The sequence below is a fragment of the Habropoda laboriosa genome, unplaced genomic scaffold (genome assembly GCF_001263275.1).
Source record: "Habropoda laboriosa isolate 0110345459 unplaced genomic scaffold, ASM126327v1 scaffold46, whole genome shotgun sequence".
NCBI classification, from domain to species: Eukaryota; Metazoa; Arthropoda; class Insecta; order Hymenoptera; family Apidae; genus Habropoda; species Habropoda laboriosa.
Genome location: NW_017100145.1, coordinates 304,657 through 328,375, shown reverse-complemented (window position 1 = coordinate 328,375; position 23,719 = coordinate 304,657). Strand labels below are relative to the sequence as shown.

General features: G+C 40.2%; 2 protein-coding genes across 5 annotated transcripts; one reads left to right on the top strand and one right to left on the bottom strand.

Moving 5' to 3' along the window:
• Window positions 1-341: 341 nt before the first annotated feature.
• On the bottom strand, window positions 342-1,588 carry LOC108574491 (zinc finger C4H2 domain-containing protein). 2 transcript variants are annotated; one of them, XM_017937098.1, is made up of 5 exons: window positions 1,530-1,588; window positions 1,186-1,357; window positions 931-1,112; window positions 657-866; window positions 342-471 (listed from the first exon to the last, which is right to left on the bottom strand). In XM_017937098.1, the coding sequence occupies exons 1-5, from the start codon at window positions 1,586-1,588 to the stop codon at window positions 342-344; spliced, it is 753 nt and encodes a 250-aa protein (XP_017792587.1). The 2 variants fall into 2 exon arrangements, with proteins under 2 accessions (XP_017792587.1, XP_017792595.1); XM_017937106.1 differs by having other exon boundaries at window positions 666-866.
• Window positions 1,589-2,832: 1,244 nt separating this feature from the next.
• Window positions 2,833-22,280, top strand: LOC108574311 (solute carrier family 22 member 21-like). Of its 3 annotated transcripts, XM_017936882.1 has the most exons (11): window positions 2,833-3,363; window positions 13,690-13,778; window positions 15,760-15,907; window positions 17,087-17,300; window positions 17,401-17,507; window positions 18,985-19,139; window positions 19,959-20,148; window positions 20,575-20,707; window positions 20,790-21,102; window positions 21,199-21,383; window positions 21,941-22,280. In XM_017936882.1, the coding sequence occupies exons 1-11, from the start codon at window positions 3,338-3,340 to the stop codon at window positions 22,115-22,117; spliced, it is 1,737 nt and encodes a 578-aa protein (XP_017792371.1). In that variant the 5' UTR covers window positions 2,833-3,337; the 3' UTR covers window positions 22,118-22,280. The 3 variants fall into 3 exon arrangements, with proteins under 3 accessions (XP_017792371.1, XP_017792379.1, XP_017792387.1); XM_017936890.1 differs by lacking the exon at window positions 13,690-13,778; XM_017936898.1 differs by lacking the exons at window positions 17,087-17,300; window positions 17,401-17,507.
• The last annotated feature ends 1,439 nt before the right edge of the window (window positions 22,281-23,719 follow it).

The window sequence follows — 23,719 nt, the reverse complement described above, 5'->3', positions numbered from 1 at the left end:
ATATTTTTGTTATTTGTATTGTAATTACTAAAATGGAAATTACCACATTTTTACTATCCATTTAATTAAAATAATAAAACATGTTTAGCTTTATTTATCTATCTTACAGATTCTTGATACAATTTTTTTAAAAGTCAAGAGTGACATTTTATGGAAAGTTAAAAATAATTACTGTAAATGCATACATTTTTTTCAATTATTTTAATACACTTTGCATAAATGTACGTCCATATAGTATTTTGTAGATCTATCTTAATTTATAAAAAACCATTAATACATACCCTTAAAAATAGAAGACAGAAATGCATGATGCTTTATATAAATAACACTTATAATTATAATTAGTCTTTTTTCTTTGGCTTTTTGGGATTACGTGATCGCGATTTAGCTTTACAAAGGGGACAAATTGGTGCATTCCTATGAATTTGTTGATGACATGATAAACATGATTTCATGGGTGGTGGTTGTTGCCTAAAAGCACACAAATACAATATAGAAGTTAATGTATTAGTATGTACACACCTTTTAGAAGTCATGGTATTTAATGTCACTGTTCATAATAAGATTGTTATAATATCAAGAATATCAAATGTGATTAATTTTGTGACTTGTGACTTGTGTATTGTATATAAATATAATATAAAATTGCGATATACCAGTGGTACCTGAATGTTGGAGCTGGTGGCCCTGGGGCTGGTGGTAATGGTCTTGGTTCTGGCTTACTTGGACCTTGAAGAGGTTGAGGAGCAAGGAAAGGTGTAGAACTACCTGGATGACCAGGATGGTGTAAAGTAAGTGGGGGTAATAAATCCTCTCCCCTTACTTCTACCCTCCATTCTGCTTTTTGCATTGGACGGTCAAAATAGCTGTGAACAAACAATCTGTCTGGTAATTTAAGACAATTCATAGTTATTTTACATTTAAACATACTCTGGTGAGATGAGATCAGATTCTGTTTCATATAATTCTGGTAACCTTTCCAATCCCAGAAATTCTCTACGCATACGATCAATGTCATGCTTCAAGGGTTGATAATCATTATTGTGAATTAATTTTGCTGTCTCCCTTGCTTTGTTTCTAGCTTCTTCTGCTTGTTTAATGACATTTTCCATCTGTAACAGTTTCATAAATGATTACATGTATAATTTATCAGGAAGATAATATTAGATCTGTGCTTAATCATACTGCATTAATATCAGCATGTATTTGCCGTAATTCTTCAACATGTGCCATTTTCTCTTGCATAAGGAGATCCATTTCCTGTTTGTATTCTAGCAAACATTTTTCTTCCTGTTCAGTCTGTTCTACCTCTTGTAAAATTCTCTGCTTCATTTTCTCTAGTTGAAGTGTTTTAGACCTAACAAAATACATAGAGAATTTAAGAACTTTATTTTATAAAAAAAACTTGTATCGTCGTTATAATCTATTGTACTGGGTGTTATGTAAAGACACTTTGCGAATCGTAAATTTTTCAAAGAATTTCATCGTATTTGAGAAAAGGCTTTACAAAATAAAATTCGTGGATATACTTGATATCTTTTAACGCCTCCAATTTTGCGAAAATAACCGTAGTTTCAGTGGCTGACATTGTTGAACGGTTCTCGATGCTTTTGTTTAGACTAGTCCTGTCAAACCAAAGACAACTTGTTTATCACATAAGTGCAGTAAATTTAGGAGTGGAATTCCCTTTATCAATGCATCGTGGGTCAAATTTTTAGAAGCGAATCGTCCAGGGTATATTACATGTACGATACATTCATCGGAAATTGTACGAAATCGTCGGATTTACAATTCTATTTTCAAAAGTTAACCAAAACCGTTGACACACAACACAATGAACAGAAGTCATGCCATGAATTACAGCGATAGTCGTCGTTTTTTAGATCAGAAACAACGAGTTTTAAAATGTAGGCGAATGTACGTGCCCTCTAGCGATGCATCGGCGAACTAAGATGAAAGGGTGGTTCGTTTCGAAATAGAATGTATTAGATACATTCAAGAATGCATCGCTGTAATCAGATAAGAATAATCTACGGAAATTGAGTAGAGGAGTACGTCAGTATAAGATACACACGATAGATTACATATTCCCTAGCAAAAATAGCGATCTCATTTTCCAAGTCCATTATCTACAAACGGAACTCCGTATAGAGATCGGTATTCTCGAATAGATTATAAAATGCAATTTAAGACGACCATTAAAAAATCGCTTATCAACTCGACTGTACAGATCGATCACAAAGATTATGACAAGATTATGAACAAGAACAGAATCTTGAATGAAACTAGATCGACAACGTTGTCAAACTTGTGCATTCCGTTTATTATACCAATAAATCTCTTTCCCAAATGATAATCTGCTAATACCGTATGATATCTCTCGCGAGTTGGCTCAAAATTTCAGTTATCAACTGCCACATAAATGTGCCTACATTGCTCTCAAACAGAGTGTTGGATGCATACACGGAGTCATATGTCTCTCTAAAAGGATTCCTATAACGATTCATCTGGAATCGAGATGGATACCTTAGTCAACAATCGATATCGCGTGCGCGCGAGGATCGCTCCAATCGATAGACCAAGCAACGCGTTTAAAACGAAATCGACGTTCGCCGTTCAATCGTCACTTTCGCCCATCGAGAAGCGTAATTGATCAAGCTACGAGCGTTGTGGCGGTTACCCGACGTCGTTCGGATCGTTTTATCAGCTAGTGTCTGGAACGCGTGTCCAAATCCGTGTTGGCGTGTTATCTGTGGTGATTTTTGAACACGCGGCCATGACCGGTACTACGTTAACGTTACACGTTCACTCTCTGTGAGCAGACCGTGTTTCGTAAAAAAAAAAAAGGTGGCGTACTAAATAGCGTGCGACGAAACGGTGCGCGATTTCTCGCGCGGGTGATGCGTTGAATCGGTCGTATCCCAAGTAGGGGCAGAGAGTTGTTGACCCAACTTTTACAATAATCCAGATAAGAGAGAAACGTAGCCTGGGAAAAATGTCGCGCTGCCCACGATCGTCTCGTATCTCTTTCTCTCTCTCTCTTTCTCCCCCGAACTTTTCATCGTTCACTGGCCGCTGCATCACTCCTCCTTCTACTTAGTAACGAGTACAAACTTCTGCCCGTCTCTGTATGACTAAGCACCGACGAAACTTTCGAGTGTCTGAAGCTTCGCGAGCTAGTGGAATATAGGACAAAGGAGAGCGCCTCGACGGCGTAAAGTCGAGCGGTTTCGACGGTTTTCACGTCGGAGGGGAATCATTTTTCTACTTTAACGACCGGCCTCTCTTCTCATCGCGGGTCTCCAGTGCATTAGACGAATTTCTACGTAGCGGCATCATGGGGTCCAGGATGGGGTCCAGAATGTAAGTAATTCATACGGACGCGTGTTTCACACTTGCACACGAGCTTTTACCCTTCTCTCGTTCTCATCTCGTTCCTTCGTTACCCACCCGAGCGCGCGTTGTTGACGAATATGACCGTTGAACGATCGCGCCCGCGCGTTGCGTTGCGTTTGGGATATCATGTTTCGTTCTGTTATTTTTTGTTCCCTTTCTACTTTGTTCTTTTTCAACGCCATTTTTTCGATGTTTACCAATGAGTTTCACGGAAGTCTCACGGAAACACAATGGTGCTGTGAAATTTTCAGTCATAAATCGTCTAAAAATAATGCGGCCTTTATACCCTTTGTGATTGGAACGGATCAACGTAGCACGCGTACATATTTATCAGGTCTGGCAGACGGAGCTTGTCGTTTTTATCTGTACGACGATTTTCTCTTTTACAAAAACACAACCACGACCACCGTTCGCGTTTAATCGACCATGCGACGCCAATAAACCGCACTTTCGATAACTCGACGGACAAAAAGGACCGCCGTGCATCCTCACCGCGGTCGATGTTTTCCTACGGGAAACACGGTTTAGAATTGATGGTTTTATGGACTCGACGAGCCTGATACGTTAAATTAGTAATTACAAACGCGTCTTTGTTGCGTCAAACTAGACGGCGCGAAGATTGACGGAGAACATTTACGAATTTTCATGGTTTTCAGATATTATTTATTTCATATTTGTTTTCCATACGAAATCAGATCGTTCGATACGCGGGAATTAAGATCTGTGATCACAGATCAGGTAAAATGTGACATGTCTAATTTTCGTCAAAATTGAGATACGTGCTCTTATGTAATGTCAGATAATTCTAGAGATTAAAATTTATGAAAAATTCTCACCGATATCAATCTTCACTTCATATTTAAATTTCCCTCTTTCTTTAGTCACATCCAGCCAGATTTCTTTACTCGAAAAGTGAAAATTTGCATATTCATTCGACGTCAGATACACGAAACGAACTCTCGTCGCAAGCTTCTCCGCTCGTCGAGATCTGTTTAAGGCTTTATTTCGTCCTTTATTTCAGACTTTGTCCCCGGTGATGCAAAGTTAGTCACGTTTCCGCGAGGTTGTACGTCGAACTTGGTGTTCCGCAGCCGTGGTTCGCATTTTCCAGGCGTGCTGATTTTTCCACTCGGTTCCATTGTCGATCATCGCGGCCACGGCGTCGAGGACGTCAGCTCAGCCAGGGTTCGTCAACCGTCCGCTGAAATCCAATGGAAATTGGTTAAGGGCTGCCGCCATATTAAGTTTAGGCCTCGTTTACATTGTCGTTACGTTTCGTTGACTGTTTCATTAGTTTCTTGCTACAGCTCGTTAGATTCGTTAACACGATTTAAATGTGACATCTTACGTCAGTGAAAATCCTAATTTATTCATTTGAAAATTGTCAGTATATAGGCTGCGATTTTTCGCACCGTCCGTTGAAATAAAGGCTGTCGTCATGTTAGCCTTAGGTCTCGTTTACATTGCCATTAGGTTTCATTGACCTATTTACGTTGGCTGATTCATTAGTTTCTTGCTGTAGCTCGTTAGATTCGTCAATACAATATAAATATGACATTTTGCGTCAGTGAAAAATCCGAATTTATTATTATGCTGAATCATGCGGCCTTTTCGAAAATTATTAGGTCGTTGTATACGAAATGGCGGCGTTCGAATGCTGGCAGATTCAGTTTTGTTTCTATAAATTAGAATCATACGGATTGTCATACGAAAAAGTAAAACCTACGTTTTACTGTTTTAAATGCAATACTTGCTTCTCTGAAAAATCTGGGTTAAGGTTATGTTCGAAGTTGAAAATGGATTCTAATGAAATTCCGATTCTTTCAAGAATTCGAACTGGGACACAGTGCAGCAGAGGCAGCAAATAAGAACGCACCGAAGGAGTTTACTGCAGAAATTCAGATTTTCATAATAATCGGTTAAATCATAGGTTATTTTTATCAATAAAATTTAACTTCGACTACATTGAATCATTTACGTGTCCTCCATTGTCGAATAGATCTTAATTTTCTCGTAATCGTCCACGATTGTTTTTTCTTTTATCCACTCGTAACGCGTTCTCTCCAAACGAAGAGATTTAGGTGGAAGTTACGAGAAAGAATTAGCAGAGACGCAAAGAGAAGATTATTCGGATGTGCAGATAATTGTATTTTCTCCTCTTCTTCGCAGCTCGCTGGATTCCCCGAAGGCAAATAATTGCACGGCCCCGTATTTCCCTCGTTTACGTGTTTTATTAAACGGCTCGCAGATAAGATTTGTGTGTCAGTCGAAAGACACTTATGCAGAAACAATTCTTCGCGAATAACGCGTCTCGTTCGTTCTTCGCTGATAACACAATTACGGCGGATTTCGCAATTTAAGGTCGACACTTCGTACTTCTACAAAGTTTTCCCAAATTTTTCGTGGAATTGTGAAGTTTTTCGTTCAGATAGACCTACTTGTTTCGAAGAATTTCATATTTTCCTCGTGATAAACGATCTTCGAGGAAGATTCGCCGGAAAGGTCGACAGGCTCGTGTAAAATCTTGAACAAATGCGGCTTATCAGGTTACGCAAACAGAGTGTCTTAATGAATTTCTTCAATGTCTACGATAAACCTCCATTATCGTCTGTGTTAGTTTCTTCTCTCATCTCCCATTAACGAAATTATCAGTCTCTCTCGTTCTCCTTTTATACTTTTTATTCTATTTGCAACCAGATCGCCGTGCGTTACTTAATTCGACAATCTGGAGTAGCGCACAAATATTTACGCACAATTACACACCAATCTCTACGTTCTCTTTTTTCTTCTTCTTATTTGCTTCTTTTTTTATCATCGAAGTGTACTTACGAGTGCAGTAATTGACACCGTTAACAAGAGATAACGAGGTGAATCTTTAGGAACGATCAGAGAGCGATAAATCTACACGAGTTTCGATTAGGAGAGAAACGCTTATCGCAGCTTTTTAACGAGCTTCTAATGAGATGCGAATCTGTTTCGATACGAGACCGATAAATCGAATATTCGAGTGTCTCCTTAGTTATCACTTCCTATTAAGATATATTACTTACGCAAACGCGATTTCTCGCTGTGTTTATCAAATTTGCGAAATGTAGCGCCTATCTAATGCAAAGAAGCGAATAAAAAACCGCGGGTACAAGTTTCACGTGTAACGATATTTTCGTTCCATTTTCTTCACTATCACGTCGCTGGAATTAATTAGAAGATTGCTCTGTTTCAACTGAAGGAAATCATTATTTTTAAAGTTACTCGTATTACGCGCTGCTAAATCTTTTAGACACTATTTCCTATACTTCATTCGTCCTTCAGTCACCAGATCTACGGATCAATTTCGAAAGCACAGACACACACACACATTTTTAGAAAAAAGAGCGATTTGCAAGTGTGGCGAGCGTGTGATCGTGCGTGTCGAGATCGACGATGCAATCGGAACGATAAATTGCACCTGAGTGCCTTAATTGACACGTTACAGAGACATTATTCGCCGCGAGAGGCATAAAAAAAGGAAGAAAAAATATCGATTGAAAAGTTTACTGCGCATTCTCTGTCCACCGTGTCTAATATTTCTTCTAATCGCCAATATGGCGGCGACGCGTTTACACCTTCCGACGGTAGTTCCGTGATTTTCGCTATAGTTCTATGCAATAAATAATCTCTTCAACTTACTAAATTGCTGACAATTTTCTTATTCCATTCACGATTCATAATTGTCCAGGAAAATTCCGTTTATTTCACCAGATTTCCCTGTTTCCACGCGTTTCTGTTCTTCTCCGGCCGTAAACATGGCGAACGGTAACAAGCGCGATTCGCAGTGCGGATGGGATCGATCGGAAACGGAAAATCGCACGATATTTTCACCGTTTTTTTTTTTTTTTCACGTTCAACCGATGTAAAACTAATTTTTCCAGATAGTCTCGTTGCGTGTAACGGTCGTTGTAACAATAAAAAGCAGTGCGCGTTAGTTGCAACTAAGCTTGTCGCATCCGGTGTAAGCCGGAGTAAACCAGTTTTATTCGATTTTTCTCCTGGTTGTTTTCGATGAACTGAATAAGACAAAAATACGCGCGGAATGTACGAGTATGAGCGAGCGAGCGCGCATTCACCCGTTCCCTCTTATCTGTCGCGTTATCTGTCAGCGTGCCAGCCGCGCGGGAAACAGCGCACGCGAATTTTTCTGGCCGCGCGATCTACCACTATTCCGACCACCGTCGCTATTTTCCGACTTGTGCTGCGCGAAGAGGAAATAACGCGGGGTGTTCAGGGACGTTTAATTTTCGGGGGAGTTCTTCCTAGGACGATATTTCTTTTAGGGGGTTTTTGGAGGAAGTGTTTGTCGCCAGAGGGTTGCGTTTTCTTCAGGAAATGACGATGAAAATTGGTAGTTTTTTTTTTTTTTTGGAATTGTTTGTTATTCGGTGGTTATTTAAACTGAGATTTTTGACGATAATTGAGTAATTGACGGTGGTTTTAGAGGGCACATGCTATTTGGCGAATAGAAGATTAGGCGACGAGATGTGATATCTGAATGTTCGGGGTCACGTTTCGTCTGATAATTCTTTATTCTTCACTACTTTCTACAACATTTCTATTATTCTTCTAGTTATTGTTGTGTACAAGGTGCAGATATTAGAGCTTGAACATTTAAACTTGAGTAGTTTGAATTTCATTAGCTAAATTTAAATTTAAGTACCTAAATAGAATTTGATTGACTGCATTTAAATCTTAAATAGCTTCAATCGCAATGGCCAAATTTAAATTTCAAAATTGGAATATCTAGAACTTGACTGACTGTATTTAAATCTTAAATAGCTTCAATCTCAATGGCCAAATTTAAATGCAAGAATTGCACAGAATTAGAATTGGCGAAATACTACAAAAACCTGCCAATGTCCCCTCATTTTCCACAATCCGTTCGATTCAAAAATAAATGCCACTATCAAATTATCACCAGCTAATTCTTTCACAATAACCATTAACTCCACTCCCCGATCTAATTTCCCCCAAAAACATGAAATTCTAATCAACCCCAATTTTCCTTCCCGCATCCAAACCAATATCAAGGGTTAATATTCCACGCAACTCGAGCGTCCTACAATACACTCACACCCATAACTAAACAACTAAAGAAAAAAGGGAAACATCTGAAACGTTCAACCTTGCAACAAGAATTTCACGTGACGCCAACGTGCAAGCAAGTTGGCCAAGCAAGTGGTCACTGCCGATCGAAAACAGGAGAACTTAAGAAGGACCGATCGTTCTTCCCCCTCTGTCCACTACTTCACTTCCCCCCACCTGTCTCTTCCTGTGCTCATCGTGGACATGGAGTACAGTTGGCGGCATACGTTTACCTTCGAAGAGACACAGTTGCTGCAGCAACAAGACGGCCCCCTCCGAGTATACACACGGCGACGATGTAGATACACGGCGGCACGTGTCGGTTCCGCGATTCTTTTTCTTCACTTTAAACGGTGCTCTTCTCTTCTTCCGCGTCGCAAAAATTAACAAGTCACCGCACACGCGAAAAACCAACGAAGACGCTGGAAGATGGCGTAGGCGATATCCGTGAAAGGACAGAAACCAGCCTGGACACCTGTTTCACACGCGATACTCCATTTCGAGCAACGATACCTAAGTTCGTCACGCTCGTGGGTGCAGTTATTCTCGAGGTACGAATTAAATAGCCATTAACGTCTTCGTGGACATTCTCTCGATTATTTCGCACAAATTTTTCTCCTTATTTTCGATATTTCTATCTGACAGAGAGAGAGATAGCGTAGAGATTGTGCCTAGAGTCGTGTAAGTTCGTCGAACGTCACACAGTTCAGACCAGGTGAATGACCATCGCGTGGGCGATGTTGCTGTACCAGTCGATCGAGGAATTCTAGTAAAGTTTTCGAGCAAAGTTACGCTCGAATTAAGAGCAATTACTCTTTTCACTCGAAGGGACAATTGGGAAAATTGCGCTGCGTTCGTTCGTTCAATTGCACGCCAGGATTAAGAAGAATAGCGATCAGATGGGGAGCGTTTAAGTTGATAGTTGCAATTGATCGGTACAACTGGACTGCGTTTCAAGGTAGGCGATACACTCGATTACGTTTGTCCCTGGTGTGGCGTTCGCTTGTGGTTCCGCCTCGTTTCCAACGATCGAATCGCGATCCTACAATTGACGAGACGGGTTACAGTTTAATTCCAATGGGTCGAAGGCGTTTTCGCGGTGAACCACGATCGATGTCGAGGAAAAATTTTCATTCAGCGAGGATGTAAGGACGGGCGTTTCGGTTCGATCGTTCGAGAGAAGTAGGGCGAGAATTTTCTTTTCCCTTTTCACTTTGATATTTCGCGGGGAAGTGTTTTCGCGTAATTTCATTTTACCGAAAGTTTAAATCTGCACACCTCAAGTTTCACGCAGAAGCTTAAGATCCCTGTGGAAAAACGGGGAGAGAAGAGTTTTGGGTAATTATTATTTTCAGAGAATTGGACGTAGTTCAAATTTTAGGGAAACTTTCAATCTTCGAGAAATTTCATTGGAAAAAGGAGCGAATTTAGTATCAATTAGAAAATTTTACTGAAAATTTAAATTTTCGTTTCTCGATACTATTTAAGATTTCGTGACATTCTACTGAAAACTAGTAAAAAGAATTTTAGACACTAATGCAATTTCTAATCGAGATCTTCAAATTTCATCCAAAGTTTCAATTTTTACGTTCGACCTTCTTTCGAGATTTTCTAAGATTGGAAATGAGAGCGCAAAGAACATAACAAAGTTATTACTTTAACACAGTCGGACATTTTATCTAACCTTCGTACATAATTTTAAGATTACATTGAAAGTGTCAACCTTCATACTTAAAACATTCTTCGCGACTCTGTTAAAAACCAGGAAACAGAGGACACCAATTACACTCGAAAACCATTTCCTAACATTTCTTCACATTTCTCCAGAAACGAACCCTGCTCTTTATTGCAAACATAAAGAAAGAAAGAAGAAAACAGTAATCGTATGCACGAGAACTAGTCGTTTTGCAACTGGTCAGTCAGCCTTTTCTCAAACTGGTCGCGGCTGGCAGAGGGAAGAAGGAAAGAAGAAACGATGTCACTGTATCTTCACGGGAAACGCGATACACTCTGGCTCGGCTTTATTGGAAGAATTAGGATTCTCTCATGCCGGCCAGATGATCGTTTAGACGCTTAATATATGTTAATCGCTGGTAGTGTGTCAATGAGCCGGAGTCCGCCGCGAAATTGCACGCGAAGGACGAAACCTGTGCGTGTAGCCGTGATCCAATCTCTTCAGTCAATTCAACAGAATGCCGTTCGGTTTCCTCTGTTACACACACCCGCCACGCATAACAATGCCACACGACGTACCGTGTATCTCTACGAACCATCTCTTCGCGTGGCATGCCGGAAGAAAAACCAGGAAGATCCTCCTAACATACCAAATGTTTCGCGTATCTTTGACATTCTGTGCACTCGACTCTTTACCAATTTGAAATTTTCAATTAAATTTGTCTTCGGTGAAGAGGAACGAAGAAAAACTAGGAAGATCCTCCCAACATACCACACGTGAAAGTGCAGAAAAAAATTTCGCCTATCTTCTCGATTTTTTATAAATTTCAAATTTCGAATCAAATTCGTCGTCAATGAAGAGGAACGAAGAGGAACATCAGAGAGAAACAGAGCGACAGAAAAAAACGTGGAAAAATTGTTAGGAAATTGCAGAAGAGTCGCATAGCTGTGATAAATAGCAGGAAAAATGTGAGAAATAATAATAAATTGGACGATTTATCGCGACATCGTCGGAGTATGCTCTTCTTTTTTATCAATTTTTCTTCAACGTTGTTCGAAGGGCATCTCCTCTTTGGATTATTAATTCGGCTGGAGAACGTCAAGGCGGCACGAGGCTTTGTCGCGAACAGCATATGAATGTCGATGTTCAAGACGTGCAACACTTTCGTATTAGAAAGTCAATGGAATTCCAGGCGCAATGGAAGGCCATTTTTGCGATGACACGAAGATGTTCGCATCTCTCTCTCTCTTCTTCGTTAGCTGTGCGTGAAACGAATCGAACGAGATACAAACGCGGCTCTGTTCGGAAGGAAAACGTAATCGAACCGTGACAATTCCGGTTAGAAATCGCGAGCACGGTTCGATGACGCATTAATTTTCGCGTAGTATGTAAGAGTGTACAGAGAGACGAGGCGAACGCCTCCGTTTGCATTGCTGGCCAGCTTACAGTCGTCCACTCGCTTCGATTCGCGCCAGTAGAAAATCGGAATTGCCCGCGGCCAGTTGGATCGCGCGAACACGCGGTCACCCCGTTTATCAACTTTATCGGCGGACTTCGACGTGTCCGAACATCGTGCACGATTACTCTTGTTGTTAGTGAAATTTTTCGCGAGGTTACCACAACAAGACCTGCACGCATACACCGGAGACATAGGAAAGGGCTCGCTGCTTTTTCTCGGTAAAATTCGATCTTTATTAATATATAAAATACAGATAATGTGAAAACAATCACGTAAAATGAAAATTAAGTTGAAATGCAGACTATTTTTCAGAGTTCCCGCAAATTCTGTATTCTCCAGAAAGTGTGCCGTTGGTCAAAAGTTTGAGATCACTGTACATTTTAATCTATGCAAGGATTAGCAGAAAAGAGTTAGTAATTTCAACAAAAAATCACATAAAAGGAAAATAACTATAAATAACGAAAATTGCACTATTGGTCGAAAGTTTGAGATCACTGTGCATTTTAATCTATGCAAGAATTTGCAGAAGAGTTAAGAATTTCAATTAAAAGAAATCATAAAAGAATAAGGCTGAAATGTAGATTATTTTGCAGAGTTCTTCAAAATTTTGCATTCCAGGAATTGGTCAAAAGTTCTGGATCACTGTGCATTTTAATCTATGCAAGAATTCGCAGAAGAGTTAAGAATTCCAACTAAAAAAATTAAGTTTGACGTGAAGACTATTTTTCAGAGTTCTTTAAAATTCTACATTCCAGAAATGACACTACTGGTCAAAAGTCTGAGGACCACTGTGCATTTTAATCTACGCAAGAATTTGCAGAAGAGATAAGGATTTCAACCAAAAAGGATCATAGAAAAAACTAAGGTTGAAGTTAGACCATTTTGTAGAGTTCCCATAAATTCTGTAACTGTTCCAGCAATTACACCGCTGGTCGAAAGATCGAGATCACTGTGCATCTTAAGCTATGCAGGAATTTGCAAAAAGGAGTTAGGAATTCAAGTGCGTTCTCAGAATTACCAGGTGTAGGAAGTAGTTGGAGATTTTTATTTAACAAAAAGTTGAAATATTCCACGTCTTTCGAGCAGCGTACGGATTCCATTGTGGTAAAAACTTGTGGTTCGTAGATTTTCTTCGTCAACTGTGCATCTGCAAGGTGATACTGCAACGATCTCTGCAACCGTTATCTCTGTAAAACGAGTTAACTCGTCATTGATTATTCAATACTTCGAACGCAATAATCGCTAATTTATTTATCGAGGAATTATTCACTTTTAATTGCACTCTTCTACCTGTATCGATCGTAAAATACATTACGATCACGTTTGCAAGAACGAAGAGGGAAGTAATTGTTCATAATTCTTACTCGTTCTTAATTGAGGGAGAGATTGAATTTCTGTTCGGTAATTGAAACCGTAGCTAAATCTGGAGAAGAAATTCCCAGCTCAAGTTGAAGATGACTTGTTCAGTTACTAGAGCAACCTTGTTTGACCAGTGAATGGTGTCTTGTTCTCCAATTCGTCGTTTAAATTCATCAACAAAATGATAAGCGACACGTTATTTAGAGCAAGTGAACGTGAACGCTGTGAACGACCTAAATAGAGCGGGGAAGACGTCTCTGTTTCAAATCATTTTATAAATTGTGAAACCGAAAGCGGCCGAACTCTTTCCTACGATTCTCTATAGAATTACGAAGATAATGATAACGATACACGATTGTAGAAACAGCGCGCGATGTATCGCGACGGATCGTTTGACCAGAGAAGTGATCGTTGACCGGATGACGGCGTGAAAGTTCTATTCGCGACAGGTTTCTCTCTCCCCCGATCATTTTCACGTCTCTCCCAATAATTTTCGTTCCTCCGGTAAAAGCCCACCGATCTCTCCGCGCTTTTATGTAATTGCCCGCGTGCAATTGCGTCGTTCGCGAGAGTTTCCCGCGAGCCAGTCGACGATCGAATGGCGATTTGACCTTCGACAGTTAGGGTCAACAAGGAAACGTCGTTCACGGATCGGCATAATCCTTGAATCTGTATGTGTTCGCAGCCTCCGGGGCGACGAGGAGGAAAGCATGAAGCTCTTTTGCTCGCAGGACGACTCGTCGTCGGCGCCGAAGACCAAGGATGGATCCAGAGGTAATAAACTTGGTGATAATTGATCGGTGTGTCCGATGAGTAATCCACATTTATTTTTCCCAAGTTAACGATACTTTCAGTGATAATTAATCAGTGTGTCCGATGAGTAATCCTCGTTTATTTTTCTCACGTTAAAAATACTTTGGATGAAAATTCACTCACAAGTATTCAGAAGAGATGGCCAAAAAATGGCCCCACGGTATTAAGATTGCCTCCATATTATTGCATGAAAACCACCTTAACCCTGGAACTCCACTCTCTTCTTTTTCTTACCTTAAAAATACTTTGGATGAAAATTCACTTACAAGTATTCAGAAGAGATGGCCGAAAAATGGCCCCACGGTATTAAGATTGCCTCCATATTATTGCATGAAAACCACCTTAACCCTGGAACTCCACTCTCTTCTTTTTCTTACCTTAAAAATACTTTGGATGAAAATTCACTTACAAGTATTCAGAAGAGATGGCCGAAAAATGGCCCCACGGTATTAAGATTGCCTCCATATTATTGCATGAAAACCACCTTAACCCTGGAATTCCACTCTTTTCCTTTTCTTACCTTAAAAATACTTTGGTTGAAAATTCACTCACAAGTATTCAGAAGAGATGGCCAAAAAATGGCCCCACGATATTAAGATTGCCTCCATATTATTGCATGAAAACTGCCTTAACCCTGAAACTCCACTCTTTTCCTTTTCTTACCTTAAAAATACTTTGGATGAAAATTCACTCACAAGTATTCAGAAGAGATGGCCAAAAAATGGCCCCACGGTATTAAGATTGCCTCCATATTATTGCATGAAAACCACCTTAACCCTGGAATTCCACTCTTTTCCTTTTCTTACCTTAAAAATACTTTGGATGAAAAGTCACTCACAAGTACTCAGAAGAGATGGCCAAAAAATGGCCCCACGGTATTAAGATTGCCTCCATATTATTGCATGAAAACCACCTTAACCCTAGAATACCACTATTTTTTTTTTCTTACGCTAAAAGTTCAGAAAAAATGGCCATACGATATTAAGATTGCTTTATATTAACCCTGGAATGCCACTTTTATTTTTCTATCGTCAACAATACTTTTTTATGAAAATTCACCCACATAGTGATATTAAAAGCTCTTCTGGGGGCAATCAAAGCACAACTTAAGTGACAAAAATAAATACCAAAAAAGAATAAATACGGATATACTCATTGGAACTCACCTACCGACAGTGTTACACAGTACCAATCGAGTACACGCACATTTACCAAGCACCGGTGCACGATATCCTCAGCGCGCCCACTCTAGAGCTTGATTACTCGTAACTCGACTTAATTGTCGGCTATCGACGACGCACAACAATTTTCTCTCATATTTCCCATCGGCGAGCTATTACTTATTCACTTTTCCCTCGTCTTTTGTCCGCGCGAAGGAAAACTCGAAGGCTGTTCGTGTTGTTTCGGTGACTCGACTCATTAACAACGCCGGCTAAATCAATTAGAGCGACGTTCAAGTCGAAGTTCGCGCTAAGTGAAACACGGCAATGCCCTGATGTTACGATCGTATAAATAGCAAGAGAGAGAGAGAGAAAGAGAGCTTGTTCGTTTGAGCGATGACGAATAAATCGATGGCCATCGGTACGATTACACCTGGCGCGAATGGCCGCTGGTGGAGAAACGGAACGCGCGTGATTTAAGGGGAAATTATCGTGGCACACGATTACGTGGACACGCGAGGAAGGGGCGTGGAAGTCACGTTTCAATCGTCTTTTTCCCTTTTTCTAGCGATTGCGTGCGGAGAAATATCGCGTGTCAATGGCGAGCTTCGATTTTTCCAATCTGATTCTTTCGGATTAACAGCTTCACGAGATCGACCTGATTTCTTCCTTCTTCTTCTTTTTATTAAATAAAGCATTCCTTCTAAGGTGATTCTAATCAGGTTTACCGCCAAAAATTTCGCACACGGTCGAAGTAAATAGATTTTTTCTCTGTTTCGCAGGGGAGAAGAGTGGTTCAGACAGGAAGCAGGATGTGGATAGTTTCGGATACTATCAAATGATTATGTTCGCGATAATAAGCCTGCCTCTGTTCTTGTCAGCAGGATTCACGCTTGCCTACGTGTTCACAGCCGGAGAAGTTAAATACAGGTACGTTTGCCCATCCGTTCCACCACTATATATCTATGATACGAATTATCTTCCTATTTTTTTTTTCTCTCTTTCCTCGTTTCATTTTCTTTTCGCGTAATTCAACACGCGTATCCTTGTTCCTTTGTTCGTCACGAAGTCGCACTTAGAAGCACGTGCTCGTGAACGGATCACAACTGTTGCGCACGAGATCGCTTGAATAATGCGCGACGGTCAAGTGCAATCAACGAGGATCTATCTATCTATCTCTCTCTCACGATACTTCACAGAGTCTGCGGGGATTGATCGAACATCGAATTATGTAATCGACGCGACGGGTAATCGATTGCTTTATTGGACACCCTGTTAACCCTTTCGCGGCGAAGCGCGACAAGCGTTGGGTACACACATCGGCGCAGAAACACACCGAGTCACTTACCGGGCTATCTTTAGTGATTGGCTTTTGTAATAAAAAAAGTTCAATAACCAGCCAGTTATTGCACGCTTCCTTCCTCTGTGCTCTATTAATATCCTAATTACGCCGGTGATTATCAATGTTACTTCAATGAAACATCTTGGGGAAAGTTGTGGTTTTAGTTTAGCGCTGTTAGGATTAACGCTGCGGTCACGTGGAAGAAGTTTTTTGAGGATAACGGGTGTTTGACGAGTTGGAGGAATGTTAGAGTGTTTCAGGTTTTTTATTCAATTTTTTAGAAATTTTTTAATTCAAGGTTCGAACGAGAGACGAAGAAAAGGAGACTATAATATTATAGACATTTTTATATAATTAAATTTAAGGAAAGTCGAATGGAAACTTCGATTTTTCTCTCTCACAATTTACTGATCAAAAGCGTCGAGTTTTTCTTTCCATTTCTTCGTTTCACAATTCTTCCAAGACTCATATTTCTCCTACAGCACAGAATACGTCAAGTATGCCACATATTAATTACCATACATTTATACGTACTGAAAATTTATTCGAAATTTCACTTCTGAACTATTATAATTACCTCTTTATCATCGGTGTCAGGAGATAAGTGTATCGAAAAATTTCAAACTATAAAACATAACACAGAGTGGCACACGTAAACAGTTTTATGTCGCAATGAAGTTCGTTCGAGTTACGACAAAAAATTGGCTAGGACCGTTTTCAACTTGGCGACTTCGATCGTAACAACGAAAAGAATTATTCAAAACCAGGTGCGTGGTGCCAGAATGCGAGGATCCATCAAACACTGTGTTCAATACATCCTGGCTGCCTGACTCCGTTCCCGACGCGTCAGAGATGTCCAAGTGCACCCGTTACGTGGTTCGAAATCACACAGGTGTATGCACCAACCAGACATTCTTTAACGCGACTCGAAAATGCGACTCGTGGATCTACGATCCATCGGAAAATACGATCCTCAGCGAGGTATGATATCAATCGATCCTCTCGTAGATCAAAAATCGTGTACACAGCTCTTGGTAAGTAATCAACGGATTCATCAGTTTCCTTCGTTTTATCGATACAGTGGGACCTCACCTGCGACACCAATCGATGGAAACTCGCGCTGGTGGGCACGATAAATAACGTCGGCCAATTCGTTGGCCTGATCTTTGCTGGATACGTGTCGGACAGGTGAGAAATAATCTTCGAATTTTTGAAAAAGGTCGATCTTCTTTTTTCATAAATTCAGAGTGAAATATTTCAAAAATGTCGTCTCGAAATATTAAGGGGGAATTCGTGAAAATAACGAAGTTAAGAGCACACTTGTGGAAATGTGTCGAAGCTCTAACTTTAAACGCGTTTTTCACGAAACTATATTTTTCAAATTGGCGTGCAGAGATAATCGATATTTTATTTTACTTGAAATATAAAATTTTGAATGAAAATTTGAAAAATTACACGAAACAAAATTTCTGTACCACAGTCCAAGGATGCTTCTTTCCATCAAAAGAAGAAGCATCGCGATATCTTTACCAGTTCACCAAAAAAAAATTCTTAAAGATCGCTTATTTTTCGGGTTGTCAAACTTGGACTCCCCCTTAATTAGCCACGGCTAAGTTGGATTAGGGGATCCAGGAAATGGAGTCGTTGCTCCGAGCTGAACGCCTAACGACGTTCGATTAGAGGAAAGAGGGAGGAAACGACTCGGGGAAGTTTTTTGAGGAGGATTAGATCGAGATCAACAGGTCGCTGATGTCCTACCTATCGAGATCGTCTGATGGAACGTAATAAAAATGATCCTAGATAATCTCGTGAGAATCGAAGGTGTATTGGAAATTTCATTTCAGTAGATAGAATTAACATCGTGGAAGTGTCTGTTTGGTCTGAAGATTCATATCTCTATAGTTTTTTAAGCATTTTGCGACGCGTGTTTGAAAGTCACCAGGGAACTGGAATTCAAGTGGATGACTTTCGGAGTTGGTAGCTCGCAAATTCTAATTCGAAGTCAGGGAATACTTGAGATTGCCCAGAACGCGGGAGGGAGTGTATTTAAATGAAACTGTACTTTGGACGAACTTCCGGAGATCTATGATAATGATTCGAACTTGCAGGACGGTCCTCGTGGCTCGGCCTCGCTCCGGAACGATTTCTCTCGCTCGTGTCAAGAATCTTCTCGCGAATCTTCTTTGCTATATACAGGGTGCTTCAGAAATATAGGCAGGAGTTGTATTTCCTGACAACGTTCACTCGGAAAAATTCATAATCTTAATGAATGTATCATTGAAATTTAACGGATTTCTGAAATTTTCAATATTTGAATATTTGAATAGTAAAATTTAAAAAAATACTACAATAATTTTTAACGGTATTCAAAGAAAAAAAAAGTTAAAAAGAATTACGTCTTTACTTATGAATCTACTATCTTATCACGTTTGATACAATTTGAAAAAATTTAATATTAAGTGTCTGTGAATAATGCATATTGGGGAAAATACTTGGATATGAATGCACTTAGTTTTGCTCTGGGTTCGTCAGAAGGGGTTTAGAGAAAAATTTGAATTTTTCCATACTGTTGTACAGATCGAACAGGTTGTTCGTCGTAATTTCGAGGAGACGGAAGAATAAAGCGGGAGATTGAACCGTTTATATTTCGTTACGTTACTTTCAGATACGGAAGACGCACGATTCTGACGCTTACCACGTTCCTGAGTGGAATCAGCGGCCTGATACATTCCTTTTCTGTGAATTATTGGATGTTTCTCGCGTTCGAATTTATCGACGCGACTGTCGCGGCCGGTATCTACAGCGCCGGATTTATTTTAGGTGAGTTAATAACGAGGGGCCAAAGTAAGGGAAGATGTTCGACGTGAATAATGCTGATATAAATAACGGCCATGTTTCACATGCCGCGCGACCCCACTCGATGCAGCACAGGGACCTTTTCCGTATCGAAAAACCTGTAGGTGCCATTGCCGCTTGCGATTGCCACCGACATAATTTTCTTAATATTTCACTCGTAAATGTTCTTAATAATTCACTCGTATAGAAAATATTAAAATTCTGTTCGTAATTGCAATAAGATTCGAATTCTATAAATTTTCAGTAATTAGAAGGACTACATAATTTTTTCAACTTCGAAAAAAAAATTCATTCCTGGAAATGTCGTAAGTGACATTCCTCGAGGATCTATGTCTTTATATTTCTTCTAATTAAAAAAGAAATTCATTCCTTGCAGCTTCATAAGAGATATTTTCCGAGGATTTAGAAAAAAAAAATCGTGGATCTATACCGTTTTCATGTTTTCTAATTAGAAAAAGAATTGATTGCTTGAAATTCCATAAGTGACATTCCTCGAGGATCTATGTCGTCTTCATATTTTTGCTAATTTAAAAAAAATTCATTCCTTGCAACTTTGTAAGAAACACTCCTCAAGGATCTAGAAAAAAATCGAGGATCTACAATTTTCTTCTAATCTAAAAAAAAATTCATTCCTTGCAACTTCACAAGTGCCATTCCTCAAGGATCTATGCTGTTTTCATATTTTTTCTAATTAAAAGAAAACTTCATTCCTCGCAACTTCATAAGCGACACTCTTCGGGGATCTAGAAAAAAAAAAGAATCGAAGATCTACGCCGTTTTCAGGTATGGAAATGGCAGGCGTCCGAGGCAGAGTCCTAGCCAGCACCATCATCTGCTGTATGTTCGCCGTAGGAGAGATGCTGTTGGGCTTGATCTCGATGTGGCTAAGATCTTGGCGGTTGATCCTTCGCATGGTGTACGGTCCTGCGTTGCTCGCCATCTTGTTGCCCGTGTTGATCCCGGAATCAGTCAGGTAATTTCCTCGGTTCACCGTTTAATTTGCATTGTCCATGTGCCTCGTTAACGATCTCGAAACGAAGAAACGTTTCAAGACTCGAGAGAAGCGATCGTTGCGTTCCAACGATATCCGACCAATTAACCGGTTCGAACCTTTGACGTACACCGCGTTCTCTAATTAATTAACACGCGATCCACTTTTAAACCACTTTTAATCTTATCCCAGTTACCATTGTCTCGTTTTCAGCGAATCAAACATCTCACGTTTCTTCCTTTTTTCCATGTACACCCATAGGTTATCGATAAAGCGTGTCCTATACAAACACACTCGTTTCTTCTCCCTTCGAACATTACTGTAGAACCAAAAAAAAAAAAAAAAAGCAAAAACTTGAACAGAAACCAAAAAACAAAAACACACACAGACAATGATGCCATTTTCAAGGTGGCTATTGGCGAATGGGAAACACGAGAAGGTGGAGAGTATATATCGGAAAATGGCGAGGATTAACGGGCTCCAAGTCTCGGATGAGGCGATCGGCGCGTTTAAAGAATTGAACATGGTGAAGACTGAGAAGGTATATACTTCACATTTTTCTGTATACACAAAAATGTTTAATTTCGAGTTTGAAATATTAAACTTGTTTTTTCATCTCCTAGACAGAGCAATTGGTAGTGTCGGAAAAGAAATCGCCGGTGATGCAAATTTTGAACAGTTCCACGATGCTCACACGATTGTTAGCATGTTCGTTTTGCTGGTTGACGAACACTTTTGTTTACTATGGACTATCTTTGAATTCAGTGGCCTTCGCTGGCGATAAATACACTAATTTTATACTAGTCGCCATTGTCGAGATACCTGCTTATTTTCTTACCTGGTTCCTGACCGATTATATCGGTCGTAAAGCTACTTTGTCCTCGTCCTTCTTACTGAGCGGAGCTTTTTGCCTGGCGATACAGTTCCTGCCTACAGGTAACTTGGATTTTCTATCAGGTTTTTGTCCGTGAGATTAACCGGGTCGGTCTTTGTGGAATACTGTTGCGTAACGTGTAACAAATGGTGTCTCAGGAAGTTGGACTTTCCTGCCACTGGTCCTCTACATGGGCGGCAAGTGGTGCATTACGATGTCCTTTTCCACGATTTACATTTACACGGCGGAACTGTTCCCCACGAACCTGAGACACTCCCTCCTTGGAATTTGCAGCATGACCGGCCGCATGGGGTCAATATTGTCACCGCAAACTCCACTTTTGGTGAGTAGAAGCGCCGTAAGAATGTACACTGTTGACACGAACCGCTTGTTGCTTCGCATTATTGCGAAACAAAGATTCACGTTTTCCTTCTTCGTCGATTTTAATCGAGGAGGTATTCCAGCTTGGAGATCTACGATTTATCGGAGAAAAATTGAGTACACAGGGTGCTCCGTTTATTACATTCAAAAGGGCGTGCTTTATGATCACTAGATCTATAGATTGAAAGATTTTCATTGTTTAAAAAATTATTATACGTTTTCATTAGCTTCGATATTTTCCCCAATTAGAAGCCACGTCGTTATCCATTCATCGAAATTTCCATAAAAGATGGAGAACATGTCGAGTTCTAAATATTTCAAAAAATTTTGAAAAATCAGAAATTATTAGACAGAACATTTTAGCTAAAATACGTTCTATTTCACTAAAAAACGCATCAGTGGCCAACTTCCGCGAGATTTCTCTGGAACGCGGAATTTCCTAAGCGTTGGAAATAGATCAATTGAACGTCCCTTGCGTTCTCCATTTCCCCTCATGCTAGCTTTTCGTCTCTGATGCAGGCACAAATCATGCCGGCACTGCCGTTGATTCTCTTCGGGTGCATGGCTCTGTCCGCGGGGCTGCTGTCTCTCTTCTTCCCGGAAACGCTGGGAACGAAACTTCCGGACACGGTGTGGGAGGCGGAGAATATCGGTAAAGTGCAGGAGAAGCAGGAGCTGCAGGATTCGCCGTCTTAAGGACAGGCGACGGGGGCACTTTGACGCGTGATAAATCCGAGAGAGAAAGAGGGAGAGAGGAAGAAACCGGAGAGAAGCAAAAGAAGAGACCGAGGCAGACTAAAAAGGAGGAACGAAGAAACGAACGAGAAAGAAACCGAATTGAAAGAAAAGTGGAGAATCGCGAGGGAAACGCCGCAGCGTCGATGGCTTTCAGAAGTTTCTCTTCCCTTCTGAAGACTCTGTGTCTTCTTGCACGCGAAGGAACTCCTCGAAACGAAGAAGAGATCTTCCACGCGTGTATTACGATCGTCGAAAGTTGAATCGCGATCAATTTACTAGAAAATTGATCGAGAAAAAGAGTCCGACGAGTCGTGGAGAGATTGTTTATCGAAAAGAAGAACAGAGAAACGGTGTGTTTTGCTTGGATAATTCGTTCGACCTCGTTATTCCTCTTTATATTCCTCTTCACGCTCGAATAGCCGACAGATAAGACGAAGAAACCCCGCGAGATCGTTCCACTCCCGTTTGTTTGTCTGTTTAATGAATTTTTAACGCGGTTAATTATACCTCGTTGCTGCCAGTTAAGGCTGTAGTTCACGTGTACGTGTTATCTGTCGTCTAGACGCCGCATACGATGAGTCATAAACAATGTTTCACACAATCGTACTACCGCGTATCGTTCACCATAATGCTTCTTCTTCTTCTTCCGTGTAGAATGGAGAAACAGATAGAGGCAGAAAGAGAGAGATAGAGGGGGAAAACATAATTATACTCAGGTATTTACACAGTATTGCTGCATCATGTTAGTAAACACGTATTAGTCGGTAATTATGTCAGGTCCCAGTTTCTGTGTTTCCGGTTTAACGTTGTAAACCATCGAGCAATCCGTTTTGCAAACGCATGTGTAGAGCCTTTTCACCCTTCTAACCGTGCCATGATAGAGCATCGTCGTCAAAGAGCGAGGAGGGCGATAATAGTAATCATTTAATCCCGTGTATATGTATATATATATATATTTATGTATGTTTATACGCGACGATATTATTTAGCGCGATGTGTATTCCGTTCAGGTGAATACGTGGCAGTGTACAAACCGTTATTGTTATAGTAGAATAGTTACTGGGAATGGAGCAAGCTAGAGGGATAAGCGAATCACGAAGGTAGTTGTGTATTAAAGAAGAGCGTGAAATATTTGTGGATTTGTATTTCCTTTTCCGCGAGAGTATTAATTACTGTGACAGAGAGTTTTCTGGATAATTTCTCGAGAAACACATATCTGCATTTGACGTTGGAGTAGCTTAAATGAATTATTTCGACGCGACTTTCATTGCGAAAATGTTTCCATCGTAACGTTAGACAATTTATCGACATTCCGAGCAATCCTATTGTTAAGGTAAAAATATGCATGAGTGAGGAGCAAGGTACGTGCACTCGACGCTAATGTAACGAGTACACGTAATTCTGATGATAAGCTGTTACGAAATCCTGGTCGCTGTTGATGCTACCTTGGACAGTTGCGATAATTGAAACAGCGTATGCAAAAAAGGCTTATGCGTAATTTAAACGATTTTTTTAATCGATGCTAAAATATTTATGGAAGCAACGTGAACGCATTTTTTG